The sequence below is a fragment of the Motacilla alba genome, chromosome 9, assembly GCF_015832195.1.
Source record: "Motacilla alba alba isolate MOTALB_02 chromosome 9, Motacilla_alba_V1.0_pri, whole genome shotgun sequence".
NCBI lineage: Eukaryota > Metazoa > Chordata > Aves > Passeriformes > Motacillidae > Motacilla > Motacilla alba.
In genome coordinates this window covers 6,050,996-6,072,079 of record NC_052024.1, presented here as the reverse complement: position 1 = coordinate 6,072,079, position 21,084 = coordinate 6,050,996, and the positions used below count along the sequence as shown (strand labels likewise).

Here is a 21,084-nt window from a genome sequence, read left to right as displayed (position 1 = left end):
CACAAACAACTGAGGCCCGAAGCCACCCTCCTGAGACAGCAGGACTCTTCCTGCAGGACAGCGATGCTGACAGACTGGAACAAATGATCAACAGAGGCAAGAAAAAGTGTATCTGCTGCTTGGACTGCACTATTAGAAATGAACTCAAGGGTCTGGATAGAAAAAAATGAAATTCAGCAGATCAACAGCAATAATGGGGGAAAGAAAAGCACTATGGCTTTCCTCTGGTCTAAAAGGAATGACCTAGTCAGTTTTGCTACTCTTATAGTTTCATATTCTATTACTACTATAATTTTCAAGAGTAATAATTCTTTGTAGTTCTAGAGAGTTTATGTTATCTGTCTTGCCAGGATTGCAATTGTTCTTAGGTGGAATCCAGAGCTACTCCATTAGCTCCGTCAGTGAGTGACAGAACAGTGCAGGTTAATGCTGTGGATGGGGATGTTGAGGTTTGGCCCTGGACTGCTGTCAACTGCTGAATCCCAGCCTGTGGATGATACCTCAAAGGAGTGTATCCCAGAAATTAGACAAGACTGGTAAAACTCTGGGTGTTGGGTGTCAAGTAAGTTCCTTGCCTAAGAGCCAGAGCAGCATCAGAGGGAGCTGGGAGGGGTTAACACAGTGTGTTCAGAGTTTGGCAGAGGATGTGATACAGGGAGGTGTGTATGAGAATGCGGACATGGTGGGAATTTTCTGGATGTTATTTCAGTCTGTTGGCTTGGTTCAGCAGGGAAGATGTCCCTGGCATAAGCTGAAGAAGGAACTGGGCATTTTACAAGCAATGTAACAGCAGGCTGAGGGTGAGAATGAAGATGCTGTGCCTTGGAGTGAAGTCAGGTTGGGGATTCAATGTGTGCAAGGAGTTACAGTCCAGAGATGGCTACTGAGTGTTTGCTGGGAGGCAGAAGGGCATTGTAGGTCTGTGTGGTAACATGGAGATGCACCCACACGGGCTGTACCTGGGCCATGGGGGAACAGTGCCAAGTGGGGAATGAGCTGCTTTGGTGAGGACCACAAGTGCTAAGTGAGTATTTGGAGTCAAGACCCAAATTCCTGTATTTTGTGTGTACACTCATTTTGTGTTGGGTTGGAAAGATTGGAAGGATTCATGAGGTGAACAAGGAACTAAAAGATACAGGTGGAACTCCTTGATTAGTTTCACATGGGTAACTCTAAGTGAACACAGAGGGCAATGTGGGAAAAAGGAGAAGCTCTGTCAGGCAGCTCCCCAAAACACCAAACACAGAAGTGGGGAGAGGGCTGCCCGATGGTGCTGGCAGTGTTGCAACACAGGATCTGGAAGTCTGTGGAATGGCCTTGGTGCTTACGCACGAAATAAAACAAGTTCCCTCCATAAGAGTCCTGCCTGTGCCTATATCTTGGTCATACCTGCCCTCAGCCTGCATCCACTGCTGTGCTATACGTGGGGTCTCCAACAGGATCGCTTGCGACACACTTCTGCCCACAGAGCCGTGTGTGGGAGGCTGGCGATGTCCTGAGGGGTTTGTGCGTTCCGCAGCTCCCGCGCCACCACTCTCGAGGGCTGCCAGGCCCCACAGGTCCCCGGCCTCGCTCCGTGCCGGCGGAGGGGGCCGCTGTGTCAGCCGGGAGCCCAAGGTATCGACGGGCCTGGCCGCCGGTTCCAGCGGGCAGAGGCGGGGCCGCTTCCTCGGCCGGAGCGGAGGCGCTCGCCATGACAGGGGCGGGACGCGGCGCTCGCGCCCGGCGCCGTGAGGGGGAAAGCCGAGACCCGGCGGGGCGGGGGCGCGCGGGGCGGCGCGCGAGGCGCTGGCGCGCGGGGCCGCGGCCGGGGCTCCGCGCCAAGCCCCGTGCGCGAGCGGCTCGCGAGGAGCTCGCGGGGCCCATGGCGGGCGCCGAGGCGGCGCGCGCCCCTCCCGCCCTCCTGCGCGCGGCCTCCGCCGCCGGCTCGGGCGCCGCTAGAGGGCGCCGGCGCCCCCCCGCCCCGCTGCGGGCGCGCATGCGCGGCGCGGGCGGCGGCGATGGCCCCGCAGTGACGGCCGGATCTAACGGCGCCACCGCGGAGCGCGCGCGGCCCGCCCGGCCCTGCCCGCGCGCCCACCGGCCCCGCGCAGGAGGCGGCGCCGCCGCCGCGGTGATGCGGCCGCGGTGAACCCCGGGTGCCTCCGCCGCCCTCCCGCCGCATCGGGCAGCGCGGCCCCGCCGCCGCCCCGCGCCCGTTCGCGGATCCTGCCTGCGGCCGCCGCCATGCCGGGCCGCCGCTGAGGGAGGCGCCGACAGCAGCAGGGGCCCCGCGGCGGGGCGGGTATGGCTCGCAGGGACCTGCAGTAGCGCCGCCGCCGCTGCCGCCCGGGCCGAGCCGCCGCTCGGAGCGAGGCCTCCCCCGCGGGAGGCGGAGGAGGAGCCGGCGCGGCCCCCTCTGGCAGGGCCGCCGCGGCCTCCGCGCTGCCGCCGCCGCTGCCGCGCGGCTCCAGGTGGCCCCGGACCAAGGTGACACCCGGCCGGCCCCCGCCCCGGGGCCACCTGCCCCCGCGGCCCGCGCAGACCTTCTTCGCACCGCGCAGCCGGCGGCGAGCGAGCGGCGGCGATGAACCCGGTGAATGCCACTGCTCTCTACGTGTCCGCGAGCCGCCTGGTGCTCAACTACGACCCGGCGGACCCCCAGTCCTTTTCCGAGATTAACAAGCTCCTGCCCTACTTCAGGCAGTCCCTCTCCTGCTGCGTGTGCGGTGAGGATCTTTCTTTTGTTCCTGCACAATGAGCCTCCCCGGGGCTCCCGCACGGCCCTGGGCCCGCACCGGGGCTGGCTCGGCCTCGCCTCGCCCGGCCCGCTCCGGGGCAGCTCCCGGCAAAGTTTGCCGGGCCCGGAGTCCCCGGTGCCGCGGCCGCCGGGGGGGCGGCTCGGCGCTCGGGAGCGGCGGAGTGGGAGCTGCCCGGGCTGAACCCGCCCCCGGCGCGGGGCAGCCGCGGGCAGGGCCGGTCACAAGGGCAGGGAGGCGGCAGGGGCTGTGTCTCGGCAGCCGCGCACGCTGCGAAGGCGGTGGCGGCACGGAGAGAGTGTTTGCCTCCAAACGCGGCGCTTTATTATGATCGCTGCTTCACCGAGGGTACGGCGCTTGTCAGCGCTTATTGAAATACCCCGGTGTAGTGGAGTTAATCGGTTTAAAAAAGCGATGACTAAGAGCGAGTGTGGTAAAAGATACCTAAAACGAAATACAGACCGTAGAGGCAGGGGAAGAGGAACTTGGTAATTTTTTCCCCCCCTCTTTGTAAATGTAAACAATAAGTAATTCCGATTGAAAGCCAGGAAACAGTAATTGATTTGGGGTTTTTTTTGTGCCTGGTAGATAAATGTTCTGTAACGCTAATTACCATAAAAAGCAAACAGGCTGCAAGTTTGCTGGGCTTTCCCCACTCGTGTCCCCCAGAAAAGAGCGTTCTGTGTGCTGTGGGCAAAGGCAGGATCCGGAATTTCGGTGTTACAGGCCGGGGAATACTGGGAAGGAATTGCATTCTGCTGTGTTTACGGAGTGGGGGCATGTGTCCGTTCCTGGGAGGAAGCTCTGGAATAAACTGTTAGGTTTCCTTCAACTTCCCTTTGAAGCCTTGGTCAGTGTCGGGAGGGGGCTCTGACCTGTCAGACCTCTTGGTTGTTAAATTTTTTTAAATCTCCTTTTTTTCCCCTCTGATAGTTTTAAGTCCTGCCCTGTTTGTGTTTGTATTTTCCTGACAGAGTGGTTTTATGTTTGCTGTGTTTGTCGATACCGATGTGTGCGTTACATTGGATTTGAGTTGAATCACTAGGGTTTAGAAAGTTAAATATTTTACTTATTTACAGGATCAGGATTTAACTGTTGAGACGGCTAAAGTAGTGTTAGATGCTTCCTATCCTCCAGCTATTGGCTCCTCCCACTTTAAGTCTTTGAAAATAGAGATCTGTTTGCACTGGGAAAGAGGGAGCCCGTTCCCAGGATCTCTGCATCGTCATTTCCTGAAGTAATTTGTCTTCAGGATTTTTCCTCACGGAATCCCGATGCTAGTGTTGATGCATCTCTGCTTTTTATTTCTTAATCACCTCAGGCCCGATTGATTCCAACCCCAGCTGTGCTTTCTTCCCATAAATTCTTCCCGCTTTGGGTCAGTCACCAGACTGCTTTTGCCAAAAAATATGCAAATATAATTCTGATTTTTTAAAATAAGATATTTGCATTACTGTGCTCTCTGGCTTCTCCACTTTAAGCCTGGTCTTCTGAAACATGTTCTTTGTTCTCCTTGCCTTGCCTTCTTCCCTTCTTGGACTTTTGCAATCTTAGTTTTACACTCTGTGCTGTTGAAATTGTCTATCTTTAATTTGTCCCTGCCCAAATTCCTGAGCTTTTTTTTTTCCCCCTTCTTCAGCTTTTCGTGCTTGGTTTTTCTGTCACTCTCAGTTTTGTAGAGCAAACCAGGTTTTTAGTTTGTTTTCTTCTGTTTCCTTGTGCCTCCATGGATATTCCTATTTAAAAACTACCTCTTGTTGGTTCCTCTTTCTCTCTTGACCCTTTATTTTCTTTGAATATTAGGGTTATTCCTTTGGTGTATGTTTTTTTTCCTACTGTGGCCAGCTTTCAGATAACTGTAGCTGCTGTTTGTTTGAAATGTTTTGCTTACAGCTGATTACCCAGTCTTATCTGTGCCTCCTGGACTCCTGTTTGTGGTGTGTCAGTATCCAGGGGCCTCAGTAAATTCCACACTCTCTGTGAAGCCATGCAGTAAAAACAGAGTTACTCAGGTGTCTGTCTTGGGCCTGAGGTGGCCGTGGGGCAGTGGGCCTGTCCCACACAGAGCTGCTCACTCTGGTGTTCCCAGTGTCACACACAAACCTGCAGCTGACACTGGTAAAGGCCAGTCCATCTTTTTCTCATTTGCTTTTTGTGTTCCTTTTCTCTCAGTGCTAAGAGCTGTCACACCTTTTACATCTTCTGAATATTTAAGGTCTTTAAACCCTGTACAACCATCACAGCCTTGTTAGCTTTGGTGTTTTAAAAGATAAAAGTCTAATTACTGAAGTAAAGGCTACATTGAGAGATCGTGGCAGTGAGCACTGTGACCACCCAGAACTCTGCCGGAATCCCAGAATATTCTGAGCTGTTAGGGACCCACAAGGGCCATGGCTTGTTAGTGAATGGCCATGGAGGGACTGAACACAGAACCTTGGTGTTCTCAGCACCCTGCTCTGACCAGCTGAGCTAACTGTGCGCCGTGGGTTTGGGTTGGCTTTTTTGTTTTAATATTTGAAAGCTTTTCTGATGCTCACTTCTTGCTGCCCTCTTTGTCTGTTCAGACCATGAGACCCAAATACCTGGCTCTGGCTCCATGGACATGGATCTTGGAGTGCCTGGTACTTTCCTTGCACAGGTCTTCGTAAAGTGCTGCTGAGTGCTTTGTTGGAGAAATGCTGCAGGAAGTAGCAGTAGTGGTTAAAGTCTCAAGTGCTGGACTTCTAGGAATTCCCTTGGGAAGTTCCTCCACAAATTAGTGCTCCTTATGTCATCAGCTTTTTCTCAGTGTGTAATCTCTCTTGAGTGCATTCTGTAATGCTTTGTTTTGCTGTAGGTATTAATTCCACGGTCCAGATCGTCCCTTTAATTTTAGGGAACTGTTTTTAGGAGAAATGAGTGCTAGCTACATAAATCTGCTACCGTTCCTGGGCTTCCATTGTGCTCCCAAAGCACGAGGCATAAGCCAGCTCATTTCCTTGTGATGCCATAGTCTTTTACACCAGCTCACATAGCAGGGGGTGGCAGAAGTTTTTGGACCCACATAATTATGAAGTTCTAATTAAAGCTCTGATTTCAGATTCAGATTGGCACACATGGAGTTGCAGCAGTAGAAAGCCAAAATGTAAATACAGTATGTCAGTGTAAGTCAGCTGAATCAGTTCTGGGTGGATTCAAGGTCTCCCTCTTGCCTCATGATGGGTGATGAGGGTTCAGTTCTGTAGCTGGAACAGCCATGTGTGTATTTCTAGGATTTAAGTGTGATCATGTGACAGTTTCCTGGACAGTGCTGGAGGTAATACATCATCCTTTTATAGGGATGTATAAGACAATATTTCCTAGAGCTTTTAAAACTTGAAAATAACTGCTCCCAAGTGTGCATTAGGCAGAAGGGCTGTGCCTTGCGTGTTTTGAGAATGTGAAATACAAGTTTCAGCCTCTGGAATAAAGTGATTATTATAAAATTGCATGGTAATACACATTTAGTTTAAAAATAGCATAGTGGAATTTATGCAACAAACTTCTGTGTTTTAAAGGTGCAGTCCATTGAGATAAACATCTTAGCAGTGCCATTCTCTGGTTCAGATACCATGCAGGTAACTGCAACTCGTTGGTCTTTTCAGCATTAAGAGCCTTCTCTGAAATTCTTGTAGGAGTTGAAATGCTTGTAAGAAAGACATAGGATTGCCAGTCAGATCAGCTTAGCTTTTTATCCATAGAAAACTTCATCATGGAATCTCTGAAAGATATTTCAAAGGTATGTGAAAGATGGTTATTGCTGTTTGGGAGAGTTCTTGGAAGCTGGCAAGGCTGCAGGACGTTTTATGCTTGGCCAGGAACCCAGCTGGTGCTGGGAAATACAGGATGAGAATACAGTTCTTGTCTTAAACATCCTGTAATCCCAGTAAGGGGATGTGAGACAACATGTGGCTTTAGGGAGATTAGGGGGGAGGAACAAAGAAACCCATGGCAGCACCGAGTGGTACCTCACGGAGCCCGTCCGGTGTTCTGAGGCAGCTCTTGGTGGTTTTAGCCAGGGGGTCGAAGGCTCAGTGCTGCAGTAGCATTGTGGAAGCAACTCCCAAGCATGGGCAATGGCATGGATTGCCTTAAAAGTAAAATAAAAACTGGTAACTTTTGTTTTTCTATATAAAGATTAGTGTAAGGATGTTCTTTCCCTCCTGCTCTTGTGTAAAAGCAATAGCCTGTTTTGAGAGTTTCATACTGCCAAAGCTGAATAGAGTGTATAATATAATTAAATATTATAATCAGTTATACTTGGCACCAGATCTGAAATATCTCCAGAGTTGGTAGTATACAGTTGTGTAAAATTTTCCACTTTGTGCCATTCTGCCCATGTGAAGGCTTCTCCTTCTCTTCCTCTCCTCTCTCTGAGATAATTCTCCTTTGCTTCTGCAGTTCCTGTGTCCCCCAATGCCCTTCCCTGGTCAGCAGCTCTTGGGATGTGGTTCCAGGCCCCAGGCAGAGCTCAGTGCTGTGGGCAGAGCTCTGTCACTGGGAAATGGTGGGAACTGGGCCTGGACAGTTTGGACTGAACTTTCCTCAAAGGGGAGGTACTGGAGTGACACCTAAACAGATGGAAACTTCCTGGAAAATTCAGTTTCCTGTCCCAGACCTGGAATAAGGGAGATGAAACAAATTCCCATTCTAATAAAACTTAATTATCTGGATGATACTGGAGTTTCCATTTGGGATGTGAGCCATGGCTAAGTTGAGCTTGGATAACAGAGTGTTAGAGTGAAAAAACCACGAGAATTTAAGTTTTGTGATGGAAAAGTTTAGCTTAGGACTTCTTCCTTGTCCATTCTCCCTAGGCTGAGGAGAGTGAAGGCTGATTCGTGATCTGTGTTGCCCGATCAGAGCTGCCTTTTATGTTTGAAAATTGGTTTGGTTCTGTGGAGTTTTTTAGGTATTTTCTCCATTGGCATTTTCTTCTTTCCTCTGTTTTCAGTTATGAGAAATGCTGTAAACAAAACTACTGGTAGTTTGTAAAAGTACATGATTTTCCCCTTAAAAATGGTCATGAATGGTTGCCAAAACACTTCTGAATTTGTGGAGAATGTGAAAAATAATCTGAAACAACCATCAGAGAGCACAGACTAGGGGACTGCGTACCTATCAAATACCTTCTGCTGCAGGTATTCTGTTTGTGCTTGGTCTGGGGAGCAGTTGTCTATAAAATGTCCAGTCTCACATCTCTATATACACCAGTTTTTACTCAAGAACATGTTGGGTGATTTCCTCTTAAAATCTCCCTACTCAACTTCGTTTCCCTTTCCTGTTTTCAAACCCTGTGTGTGACTCCTGGGAGAACTGCTTTGTCAAGGTTGTCTGCATTGTGCTGCAGAAGTTTTGATAACAGAAAGTTCTGCCAGTAGAATTTAAATTGGTTTCTAGACTAAAAATACTCCTCTGCCTTAGAAGAAAATTGAGTAGGAAGAGAAGGAGCTGTGGTCCCCTCGCTGGCAGCTGGGTGACAGTGACTTCCAGAGAGGGTTGCAGTGCTGTGTTTGCTGGGATTGGAGAGGAGTGTTCCTGCTTGAGGAGCTGGAAGGTGATGGATGGCTTTGGTGGTGCCTGAGGATATTGATTAAAGCGATTGTGTTCCCGAGTGTTTAGAGAGGAGTTAATGTGTTGCCAGGAGGCATCTTTATTGGGATGGTGAGCCCTGCCGGTCCTGGGCAGGGAGCACTCCAGCACACCTTCCTCTGCCTTTGTTTGCTTTGCTGCCTAAGATTTACACGTCAGGCCTCTCAATACGGACTGAGCGTTCCTGGATGTGTGTTGGAGCCTTTAGTAAGGCCAGAAGGCATTCCCTGGGGCTGGGCAATGACTTGGGAAGGGATGGCAGTACAGCCTTTCCCGAGCACGGTGCTTTGCAGGGAGCTCAGAGTTGGCGCTCTCCTGCAGGAATTGCGGTGATGTAACCCGGTATTCCGGGTCTCCTGAGCCTGCCCACGGCTGGCTCCCTCTGCACTGTGCCCTTGGAGAGCACACTCCACTCTGAGCTTCTCATGTGCCAGCATTTTTGTTTAGTGTGGAAAAATTGTTTTCATTACATTTTGTTTGCTCGGGGAATGCGATGAACTTGATCTATAACTTCCAGAGCAAGTTCTACCTCTTGTGAGTGTTTCTGCAGCTTAGAAACATGTTATTATTTTATACCCATAGGAGAAATGTCAACTTTGCTATTTGAAACTTCTCAAAATACAGCAGTCTTGACTTTTGGAAAACACCATTATGTGAAAATTTTACACTGCATAGTGAAAAAGATTAATTTATCCATCTTCTTAAAGCCTCAAAGTTTGAACTTTATCACCTAGTTTGCTAAAAATACATTTAGAATTTTCCCAGAGATTTTGTAAACACAAGGATTTTCAAACAGAACTATAACTTTGACATAGGACTTAGTAAAAATGTTCTCTTGTTTCTTTTGTGGGGGGTGGACTCAAAGAACAAGGCAGTCAGTCCCTTCTGCAATTATAATGCAATTTGTTGTAGTTTTTTCCCTTGAACTTTAGCTAAATAGGTTGACTGTATTTCTCCAAATATGAAGAAAAATAGTTTAACTGTCTTCTGATCATGGTTAAATTGGGTTCCCATGGTGTTCAGGCAAAAACAGTGCAGTTTTTATTTTTTCAGAGAGTTATACAAACATTAATTCATTAGTCACAACTGTCCCTATATGAGGGTAATAATGTCTTTAGCAATTTTTTCATAGTTTTGTGTTCATGGAGGATGTGCAGAAATATTCAGTAGCCAGGAGAATGTTTTCTCTGATAAAATTTTGAAATAAGTATATTTTTACTTGATTTGGGGGATTTTTTTAGTGCTTTTTTGTGTCCCCCACATTTCCATTACAGCCAGCAAGGAATTTATAAGTGTTTGTGGATGCCATGGTCAAATTCTGGTGCTGTGGTTGGGGTGATCTAAGGGCAGGGTGGTGTTTGCAGGAAGAAATAATTTCTTGTAGTTCACAGGGAAACTCTCATTGTTTCTCAAAGTTCTGTGCTGGGAATCTTGGGGAACATTTTTTTGTTTCTACTTTTTGTCTGAACGGAACAGTTTCTCTGTACAGAACCTTGTGTCAAAGCCCATGAAAGGCTCACACATGTGTGGTGCTGTTGTTGTGCACTGCCCTCAGCTCTGTTCCACGCTCTGCAGCTGTGGGTTCAGAGCCGTGCCCCTGGAATATTGCAGAGCTGTGGTTGTGTCTCAGCTGAGAGCACAGGGCTCTGCACGTTTTGGAGCGTGCTTTGGGAATGCTGTGCAGTGGGTGGGACACTGTGGGGACAGGGGATCCAGCAGATGGCACTGAGAGGAGCTGCCCAGTATTTTCTCCCTGGGACAACTGCTAGGGCAGGGGTGGGACAGACATCAGTCTGGGGAATCAGGCTCCTGACTTTGGTGCGGTTTTGGTGAAATGCATCAAATCCAACATGGTCCAGCCCACCCTGAGTGTAGGTCTGGGAGTGGGGGGTGTTGGGGCTGGGGATCTGTGAGACCTTTCCCTCCTGTCACGTCCATGCACTAATCTCTGTGAGTCAGAATGTATTCAGTTTCCTTGTTTTCAAGGAAGTACCCAGATCTCCCACCCCTCTAAAACAGATCCCACACATTTGTTGTATTCCTCTGCAGATGGCTGACAGGCCTTTTTGCTGCTCATCATATGCCTGCCTGTCTGTCGTCAGATAGTTTTGTAAATAGTGCTTTTAGGGGGTTTATCCAACTCGGGAAACGCTGCTTTTGTGAGGGTATTTTCTGTTGTGCTTTGCCTTAAAGACTCGTGGAGCTGCTGCTCATTCTTCGGTGGGCTCCAGCTGATCGTTTCTTGGGTGAGAAGATGCTGTGTGCAGTGGCAGGGAGCAGTTCAGGGAAGGGCTTTTCCTTCCCACGATGCTGCAGCTGAAGCTCCGGAGCTGCAGGTAGAGGGGTGGCTGAGCACAAACCCCTGTGCACTGGTGTCACAGTCTGTGAGAACCAGCTGCTGTCCTTCAGGAGCTCCTGGGCTCTGAAGCTTGCACGAGTTGTTGGAGCTTTCTGGCTGTTGCTAATTATTTTATAGAAACAATCAGATGATGTTTAATCCCAACATGAAAAGGCTGCCAGTATAGCAGGACAGCTGTCAGAGCTCCAGCTGTGGATATGACTTTGGGGTCCTTGGCAAGTAGAAGTCTGTGTGTGAAACCTCATATGGGTAGAGCTTCCTGTTCCTCAGAGCTTGGTAGAGGCTCGGCATTTCTGTTTCTGTAGCCATGGTTTAAAAATAAGCTGGTGCTCACTGTGCTGTTTGATGGGCACAGATTGGTGGGTGAGCTGCCCTCTCCTCCTGTGTGCCATGGCTGAGCACCAGAGCACTTCTGGTGATCCCAGGGCAACCAGGATGAGAACCCCAGCGATACATTTGTATTTGTTAAAAAAAACTTGACTTATTTTTTTCCATTTTACTTCATGAAATTAAGATTTAATAATGAAATAATTCTTAAGACTTTGGGTTGTCGGAAAAGCCAAGATAATTTTCAGTGATTAATGTTCCAGTAGCATTTCCAAGGACCCTAAATTAGATATTTGTGTTTAGCCCTTTCCTGCCTTTGCTGAGGATAGTTGAGAATAGCTGGAGGTATGTTCAAGCCATTCTTCCCAGTGAATTTCATCCATTAGGATCATATTTGCTGGGTACAGACACCTAACAATTGTTTTGATGCCCAATTCTTCTCCTCCCTTTGGTCTGGGAGACACAGTTTGCAGATGCTTCCCCTTGTCCCTGCAGCTGTGAAATAATGCTCATTGAGAACCACAGCAGGAAGTATTCCAATGGTTTAAGTGACCTCCCTCCAGCTCCCTGGACAGCCTTTCCAGATCAGCTGGGATGTTTGGTAAACAATATATTAAAAGTTTTTCCTCTGTATATGCTCCTCATTTCTTGTAACTGCTGATATTAACGAATGTATTTAGTCAACCTTTCTGAAATCAGGATAGTTAAGAGCTGATGTGGAAGGAAAGTCGTGTATTGGAGGCTTTGTCAGAACACAGTTTTGCTTTTGGTGTATTGGTAAACCCCTTAGAAAAGAGTGAGAGGACAGAGCAGGGTTCAGAGGCACCAGGCTACACAGGGCTGTGAAACTGAAGCTCTGCAGGGAGTAGTTATGGGAGGGTCTAATGCAGGTGAGTGGCTGCACAATAAAATGAAAAATTATATTTAGCTCACAGAAACACTAAATTATAAGCATGGAAAAATATTAACTTCAGGGCCCACCATATTTATATCTTGGAGATCTATATAAATTTTAAAATTTCTAGAGAGGGGCAGCACTGATGGCCCCCAGGCAAAACTGAGATCTTGGCCTTGCAAAACCTCAGGGTTCCAAAACGGCTCAGGTGCTGTTTGTGGGACAGTGCTGCTGACTTAGTGCCCCTCCCTGAGTATTACAAGTAATGAAACTTAATTTTATGGGAAATTAGCATCTCATGGTGGACTTTTTTTTTTAACTTGTCAGTATTAAGACTGAGGAGAGTGATAATGCCACAGAATCCATACAAGAGAGAAACTTTGAAGAATGAATATTCAGTGAGAAATGAGTTGAAACAGAAAATATTCCCACAGCTCAGGCAATTCCTAATGTCTCTCCAGTGTAGGTTGCCTGGCATTTACTGGGAGTAGAACTTGCTCTGTTCTTCCTGGCAGTGAGAACATGTGAAGTGTTTTGTCTTGTCAGTCCGTCTGGTTTTTCCCTCAAAGCCTCCAGAAATTTAAATTTTCCTGTATCCTCTTTTAGCATTTGTACTTATTCAGGGGTTTCAGCCAAATTTATTTTGGGAGAAATAAAACACACTGTTGGTGATGCCTTTTTTAAAAATCTAATTAAAATTTAAGGTTGTATCTTTTTATTTGGTGCCATTTCAGAAGTATTTTAGTTGTGTAAAGCATAACTCAGCCTTATTGTCCTAAGGAGCCAAGAGAGGCTACTGGTGGATGAGGAGTGCGCCCAGCTGCTTTGTGTCATTAATTAATTGGGAATTAATTAATGCTGGTGGCTTTTGGCCTTGGAAGCACTGTAGTTCCAAGGCTCTGAAGTGTCTGCTCCGGCCAGGGCACAGCTCCTGCTGGTCCTGTTGGACTCAGGATCCAGGGGGGCTGGACCATTGTTGGTGAGCTCTCTGCTGAAGGACAGGACTTCTTTGAGGAGCTGGTGGGCGTTAAAGTTTTGGTTTTGTTCTCTTCAGGGAACTTTTCTCCTGAAATCAAGTTTCTCCTGAAATCTTAGGACCACAATGGCCACCTCTGCCTGTGTTGTTTATATTGGGTCATTTCAAGGGAACTTGGGAGAAAACCCAGTAATTCCCCCTGCAGGTTGGACTGTGTGACTTCATGTTCCATCTGTTGGCTTTAAACCTTCCCGGCTTGATGTGACGAGTGTTTTGTCTTCTCCTGGTGGGATCTTGTCACACTGTCACAGGGCAGGGCTCAGTCTGTGCCACTGTCTGTGCCACCTGCCAGCTTGCTGAACTGGATTTCTCCCCATTTATTAAAAATTACTGTGTCATGCCAACCGGAGCACTGACTCTTGTGATTTGTTGCTCAAAATCCAGTTTACATCAAGCCACACGCACTGAATGATGGCTCAGGTGGAGGGCTGGGAGCAGCCCCTTCCCAAAGGGAATGCAGGGAAAAGGGATCAGAGAAGTGAGCAATGAGAGAAAATCTCTTTGATACTGTGGGGGTTTTATCCCAGTCTGATTTGATTCTTGCACTTTGCTTCCTCTTCCCAAGTTGTTTAATTTGATTCACTTGTTACAGCAGATTGTTTTCACTTTGGAAAAGCTGGGTGGGAATTCCCTGATGGCTGTAACTCATCCAGCAGAGGCTCCTTATGAGAGAAAGGACTGATCAAAGCTGAGAATGTGCTGCTGGGAGGGGAGGGAGGCCTGTTGCTGGGGATGACTATAGATTCTCTGCAATTTAATTTAGGAGATGGAATATCTTTCTGGCCTAGAGCTGCCTGGAAATAGCAAAGCAATACTGTCACTTTCTGGATATAGGAACTAGTTGGATTGTTTCTATACAGAATTTAGTTTCACTTGCTCTTTCATATTTTATCCTTAGGAAATATTTGAGTTGTTCTTAAGGAAAACCAAACCTTGCAGGTTTTTACAGTTTTGGGGAGCTGCAGACAAAACCTTCCAGACTGTCAGTGCTGGGGGCCTGAAACTTTCTGGGCTGTCAGGGGTGTGTGGATTCCTTTAGTAGCTGATTTTTATTAGTTTTTTATTCTAAACAGCCAAATATTGAAAAAAAATCTTTATTCTGATGGCTTCGTTAAATGCTAAATGAAAAATAAAGTCTGCTGTGTCTTCTTCCCTTTAGGGGTGGATATTTCATAATTTTTACGTTCCTTTCAGAGTTTTCCCTCTCTGCTCTGTTCCCATTTGTTTTTACTAATTCCATTAGAATCTTTGCAGTAAATTATCATGGGAGTTTATTATTTCACTTTTTGTAAATTCATAGAAATCTTGTGTGTTCTGTAAGTTTCTGTGGACAGAGCTGAAGGGGAGAAGGCGATCAGTAGCGTTGTGGTTGAGAATGTTTCTAAAGGCTGCAGCACACAAGTTGTGGTGTGATGGTTTTCTTCTCATTTTATCTTATGTTTTAAAACCAGGTTGGCAGCTGTGAGAATTTGTACAGGCAGTTGTTTGGATGGGATGTTTTCTTGTGAATAACTCAACTTTTTGAGTAACTTTTTTTGATAGTACAAAAAAATTCATCCAATGTAATGTCCCAGAAATCTGCCTTAAGTCCATTGTAATCTTCCTCTTCCTTTTTCCTGTAGGAAATTTGCTACAAGATCCTATTGCTCCTACCAACTCCAATTGTCAGCATTATGTCTGCAAAACGTGTAAAGGCAAGAAGATGATGATGAAGCCCTCGTGTAGCTGGTGCAAGGACTACGAGCAGTTTGAGGAGAACAAGCAGCTGAGCATCCTGGTGAACTGCTACAAGAAGCTGTGCGAGTACATCACGCAGACGCCGCTGGCCCGGGACATCATCCAGGCCGTGGATTGCTCTGCAGACCTGCTGGCCCTGCTCAAGGATGGGGCGCCGCTCCACGAGGAGGCTGAGAAGTCCTCGGACGCAGCCCTGGCTCTGTGTCTGACGCATTCCCCGGTCCCTTCCACCTCGGAGCTGCCGACGGACGCGCCGGGGGGGTTCACGGCGCTGCCTGAGAGCACCCCCGGCCTGGACCTGCGGGGCTCTGTCATCAACGGGCTGCCCCCCTGCAACGGGCTGTCGGTGGAGAAGCTGGGCGTGAGCATCCCCTCTCCCGAGCACGCCAGCGCCATCGACGTGTGCGGCACGGGCGATTACATCAAAACAGAGGACATCCCCGGCGGCCTGCAGCCCGTGTGCGACACCGTGGCCACCAGCGACCTGTGCCCCGCGGGCATCGACATCTGTGGCTTCAGCGAGGACATCAAGCCGGGCGGGTCGCTGCTGCTCAGCGTCGAGGAGGTGCTGCGCAGCCTGGAGACCGTGTCCAGCAGCGAGGTGTGCGACTCCAACCTGCAGCCCGGCTTGGAGGCAAACATGGCCAACGGCCCCTTCCTGCAGCTCTCCCCCCCTCCCCTCAGCCATAACATTTTCATGTCCGCGGATGCTTCTCCTCACGGGCTCTCCTGCACGGCAGCCACGCCCAAGGTGGTGAAGCTGAACAGGAAGCGCTCTCGCTCCGAGAGCGACAGCGAGAAGGTTCAGCCTCTGCCCATCTCCAGCATCATCTGCGGCCCGACGCTGGGAGCATCGGCTCCCGTGACGGTCAAACAGGAAAATAAAATGTCTTTGCAGCCTATTGCGACTGTACCTAATGGAGGAACTACTCCAAAAATCAGTAAAACTGTGCTCCTGTCTAACAAAAGCGTGAAAAAGAACTTAGAACACGCCCCTAAGAAATCCCACCCGAAAGCCAAACCAGGGGTGCTGAAAACAAAAGATAAGGCAAAGGAGAAAGTTCCCAGCAGTAACGTTATGCCAGGAAGCCCAACAAAAACTGTGTATAAAAAGCCACAAGAAAAGAAAGGGTGTAAATGTGGTCGTGCCACCCAAAATCCAAGTGTTCTTACATGCCGTGGCCAACGCTGCCCTTGCTACTCTAACCGCAAAGCCTGCCTTGACTGCATATGCCGTGGCTGCCAAAACTCCTACATGGCTAACGGGGAGAAGAAGCTGGAGGCCTTTGCAGTGCCAGAAAAGGCCTTGGAGCAGACTCGGCTTACTTTGGGCATTAATGTGACAAGCATTGCCGTGCGCAATGCCAGCACAAGCACCAGTGTAATCAATGTGACAGGGTCACCAGTAACGACGTTTTTAGCTGCCAGTACACACGATGAGAAAAGTTTGGATGAAGCTATAGACATGAGATATGACTGTTAAACCTTTCTTTCTTTTCCCTGCCATCCGTAGGGGAACTGCTACAGGTTTAAGGCAGCTATGGTTCTGTTTAACTTGCTGGAGCTCCTGCGTTTAGATCACTTGTATCAAGTGTTTTTCATTGCTATGTTCTGTGTATTAGTGTCTGGGAAATAGTTGCAGATAATGGAGGAGTTACCCTAAAACTGTTTTTAGTTCTTACAGCACCTCATAGTTTGAGATGGATTGCTGATGTAAATGATTTTATCACAAGATCTTTTGACAAGGAATATATTGACCTCATTGTACTTGCTCATGCTTTGTGCTCAGTCAAAGCTTCAGCTTCAGTGTAGCATCCAGATAGTGCATCTCAACTGTGCTAAGATGATGGTGTAGAGAAATAATTATTTGATGGGTTACAGTCACCATGAGCAGGAAATGACCTGACATTCCTGTGGGAAAGGCAGCACGAGCTGGGGGATACACTCCGGAAAGGGTCGGTAGTGGTGATTGTGAGAATTGGTTGTGCCCTCTACTGAGCAGCACACAGTTAAAAAGATTAATAAATACACTGAGCTGGCAGGCCAAAAGGCATCTCGGGCTGCAGGCAAGGCTCAGGAGGGTCGGGTGGATGCAAAGGTCGAGCTCCAGCTTGGATCCCCTGTCCTGGTAATGACATCATCATCCTTGGGGTTTGTCTTCCTGACACTTCAGAGGTCATGTCCCTGCTCAGTTGCCCCTCTGTGCCAGCCCCCTGTGCGTGACAAGTCACTGAGGGGCTGAGCTGGGGGAGAACATCACTAAAGGCTCAAGTTCTGTTAGCACCATCTTCTCCCTTTCCCGAGTTCCTGCTGTTTTACTGCTGTTGCTTCTAGGGAAGAGAAGGGGGTTTGTGGGTTACAGGAAGTCCTTGGCCGATTTTCCCCCCTCTGGTGCTGATCAGTGCCAGGGCTACAGGGCGATGCTGCAGCACTTATCACCACTGGGGGGGTTGTTGGATCAGGTTTGTAACAGAGCCGGGACCCCTCCCACGGAGGGGAGTTCCCCGCTGGCAGGCACCTCCCAGCCAGGGCACAGCGTCGAGGGCTATCAAAGGTCAAATTTTTGGGGTGTTTGCTAAACAGAATAAGCTATCTATAACTCACTCCACCCTGAACCTATCTCACTTTTTGCTAAAATGTTGAAAGCAGCTTTTGAAGGTCATTGCTTTTCAACCTGGGCCAAATGGCTCGAAAATAGAAAAATAACACAAAGTTGTTGAGCTTATCTGGAAAAGTGTTACAGTGAAAGAATTCCTCTTAGGAATTCAGCTTTGTGCAAAAATGGTTGATTTCAGCGCAATCCCTAAATAAGAGTTGCAGGCACAAGATTTAGTTGTGCCTTCAGGGCTTCGTTGGAAGCCTAAAAAGTTGAGATTGCTTTGTGAAAGTAGAAATTCTCCTCTTGGAATGATAGAGCACAACCCGAACATGGGCTGAGTCGAACACAAACATTACTGTCTGATTTTAAAGGCCATTCCTGTTTCAGCAGCATGTTGAATAGTGTGTGGATTTTTTAGTTCCTTTCCTGCTTCCATCTCCCCTTTTCCTCAGGCGCAGCCCCCGCGGCGCTTTCTGGCCCGGCGCTGGGTGTGCTTTGATTTGGCACAAAGCACGTACAATGACGGTTCCTCACCGAGAAATGAGCAAAACCCTTTGGACACAAATGGCACCTCCTTTTGTTTTGTAGTGTACCATGGTGTCATTTTCTGTGAATGTGGTCAGAGCTTTTTGTTGGTTTTGGTTTGTTTCTCCCCCCGTCTTTTTTGTGGGGTGGGCAGGGTGGGGGGTTAAAGCCATAGGAAGAAAAATGTGATGTACGTGTCCAGTCTGTACTTTTTTGTTTTTGTTTTGCAAGAAGAGTTGAAAAATATTTTTGATAATGAGTAAATGGTGGAAAATGCTTCTTAGTATTCTTGTCTTTATTTGCCAACCCAAGTACCTAAGATCTGTGTTTTTTAGCCCTCATGAGATTTAACGATGTCCTATTAAAATGTATTTAGTTAAACTTGTATGTGATTTTTGTGTTGACCCAGAGGGATCCTACCAGTCTCTAATTTGGTGGTTTGATCGTGACCTACTAATGTAAATCTGTTTATTAGTCCACTGCGTGTAAGCGAAGCAGCGAGCCGGAGTCTGGGAGTGGCTGCACAGCACGGGTTGTGTCGGAATGCTTTTGCAGAGCTGTTCAGTTTTGCTGAGATTGTTGATGGTACATTTTTAGGACTTTCATTAAATTAAATACAAAGTACCTTTGCTCCAGAAATGTGGGAGTATTTGGAATCTTTACTATCTCACTGCTGCATTCGATGTGGTACCAAAAGCTGGAGAACTTAGGTCAAGAGTGTTTTGGAGCGTCGACAGGAGAGCCCTGACGGTTAATGTAAAACTGCAAATGGTAGATTCAGGTTGTTTCTAAAAACATTTCCTTTTATGCTGCCACATTCTTGAAATGTATATTAAAATTCAAATTGATTTAATAAATGTTAGTTTTCTAATTCTATTTGGCAACTGCTGAAGGCATCAGTGTGGCATATGTTGAACTCACTGTCTAAATACTACTTAGTGTGTTGATGATTAATTCTCTAATTGTTTAAATTAGGGTTGGCTTGGTTTGGTTTCCTTGCCCTCCTGGCTAGTTGTTTGTGAGCTGAGCAATGGAAAGGATCGTCTTGGTGCTGACAGGAATTCCAGCAGCTCCAGTTGGGAAAGCATTCCTTCCAAGGCAGCTTCCTGGTTTGGGGCCTTCCTGCCTTGGCTTGGGCAGAGAGCAGGGTGAGAGCACAGCCCAGGAGGGACCCGTCCCTGCTGCCCATCCCAGGAGCTGGAGAGTCACTGGTGGGTGCAGCTCAGTGACTATCTGAGCTCCAGCCTGGCCCCAGCTGGGCTGCCCGGCATTCCCGGCGTTCCTCCTGCGGGGCTCTGGATGCGGGGAGCTGCTCTCAGCATTAGCACAGAGGGAGCTGCTTGGGGATTTCTTGCAGAGGAAGTGTGTGATATTCCAGTTTTCTTCCCAATCCCCTTGAAGGCAGAGATTAACTGCCAAACTTTATTAAAACCCTGTAATTTGTGGAGCAGAGTCAAAAAGAAAAAGCAGGTTTTGGTCACGTGGAGTGGTACAAAACCCAGTGCTTCTGACCATCCAGATCTGAACAGAGTTCTGAACACGGAGGAGCAGCCCTCTGCGCTTCCCTGTGGAGTGGAAAGGCTCTTCCCAGGTATCACACATTAGGACACGTTAAAAAACGTTCAGACACACAAGTCCACGTGGCTGTTGGTGATAGGGCTTAGAGGGCAGGGTGGAGCTCTCAAAGGTTGGATTTGGTGATCATGGGGGTATTTTCCAACCTTAACAATCCTACAATAAACCAGGGGCTGGGATTAAATCCCAGAGGAGGGGGCACAGGGAGACAAACCATTACCAGCTGGATGTGTTACCTCGTGGTCCTCCCAGCAGGAGCTGTTCTCCCTCCCTGGCTTGTCTGAGCACAGTGCAGAGCCAGGGGCACTGGGGCACAGCAGCCTCTCCTTGCAGATGTTCTTCCCTTGCATGGGAGCTGAAAACATTCCCAGGGAACAGCTGCCCTTGGTGCCTTCAGCACAGCCTGGGACTGCCCCTGCCAGCCCCAGCATTCGGTGGTGGCAGAAGAACCTGCAGAGGTACAGAGAAATGAACCCGAAAAGCCTGTTTGCCAAGGCAGGTCCTTCTGGCACAGCAGGGAGCTGCTCCCTCAGTGAAACTCCGAGAGCTTCAAGGAACAGATCCCACAGCTGTGGCACAGGGATGGTGCAGAGGTTCTGGTGTGACCCAGAAGCATCTTTATACTGCATGCAAGAAGCCCCCCCTCCCCAGATAACTCTTACTTAAATTCTATGCAAACCAGATAGAAAAGGATTTTTGATTGCTGAATTGGAGAACTGAAAGGATACAAACAAGCACCTTTGCAAGGATCATTCCAAGTGTGTGGCACAAGTGAGGAAATCCTCTCTGAAAGGTAGGTGATGCTGCTTCCAGTACTACCAAGAACATTACAGGCAGATCTTTGGTCTTAACTACTTAAATTTAGAAATTGAAGTGCTTTTGATACCCTTAAGAAATGTGTCTGTAGATACATTTAGGCACCCCTTGGTGATGCAATACAAGAGCACCATACTGCACAAACTCTGCTTGAGCATTTGCATATAGGTAAATTAGAAAAGGCATTACTAGTTTTCCATTTCTTTATACTTCTTTCTTCTTTTTTTTTTTCCTTGTTCATTCTACTTGCAAAAGATCCAGGAAATATCTCTTTCCTTTTTTTTTTTTTTTTTTTAGGACAGGTTGAAATGAGGGAGTTGGATGTTTTGGTAAGTCATCACAGGGACAGTGCTCCACAATGAGGACAGAGATGTGAGTGAGGTAAGTGATCAGATTGCTTTATCCCAGGATTTTTGAGAAGAAACCCTGGAATTTTGGCTTTGGAAGGCATTTGCTTGCAGGTACCTGGTGGTGTGAACTCACCACAGCAGGGAAGGAGAGTTTGGCACAGCAGCTGGAGCTGAAGTGAGCAGTAACACTCCACCCCACCACCAAGACAGGTTTTTCTTTTTAAATTCAAAAGTCCTTTATTTGCCAAAAAAGAAGAAAATATAAAGTAAAAATACAAAGATCAAACCATGCCACCACAAAATGTCTCCAAAGCTACTTTTACAAAGTACGAGAACCTTTTTTATTATTATTATTATTATTAAATATTCAGTTTCTAACCCCCTCACCCAGTGATACAGTGAGAAGATGAGCACACAAGGGGAAGCTCTGTTTGTTTTTCTTACAGTAGCTTGTGCTCGTCACTGAGGTTCAGTTTTGTTTGCATAGACCTAAGATACTGATCTAGAGACTCCAAAT

The 21,084-nt window shown here is 47.9% G+C and overlaps 1 protein-coding gene across 1 annotated transcript; it reads left to right on the top strand.

The window, feature by feature from the left end:
• Window positions 1-1,993: 1,993 nt before the first annotated feature.
• Window positions 1,994-16,957, top strand: MSL2 (MSL complex subunit 2). Its single transcript, XM_038146413.1, has 2 exons — window positions 1,994-2,708; window positions 14,588-16,957. Exons 1-2 carry the CDS (start codon window positions 2,567-2,569, stop codon window positions 16,183-16,185), a joined length of 1,740 nt encoding a protein of 579 aa, XP_038002341.1. The 5' UTR covers window positions 1,994-2,566; the 3' UTR covers window positions 16,186-16,957.
• The last annotated feature ends 4,127 nt before the right edge of the window (window positions 16,958-21,084 follow it).

Bases quoted from the DNA above. Each gene is read 5' to 3' on its own strand.
- MSL2 (XM_038146413.1), top strand. From the start codon at position 2,567: ATGAACCCGGTGAATGCCACTGCTCTCTACGTGTCCGCGAGCCGCCTG. The intron at 2,709-14,587 runs GTGAGGATCTTT...TTTTTCCTGTAG, and splicing joins CCTCTCCTGCTGCGTGTGCG to GAAATTTGCTACAAGATCCT.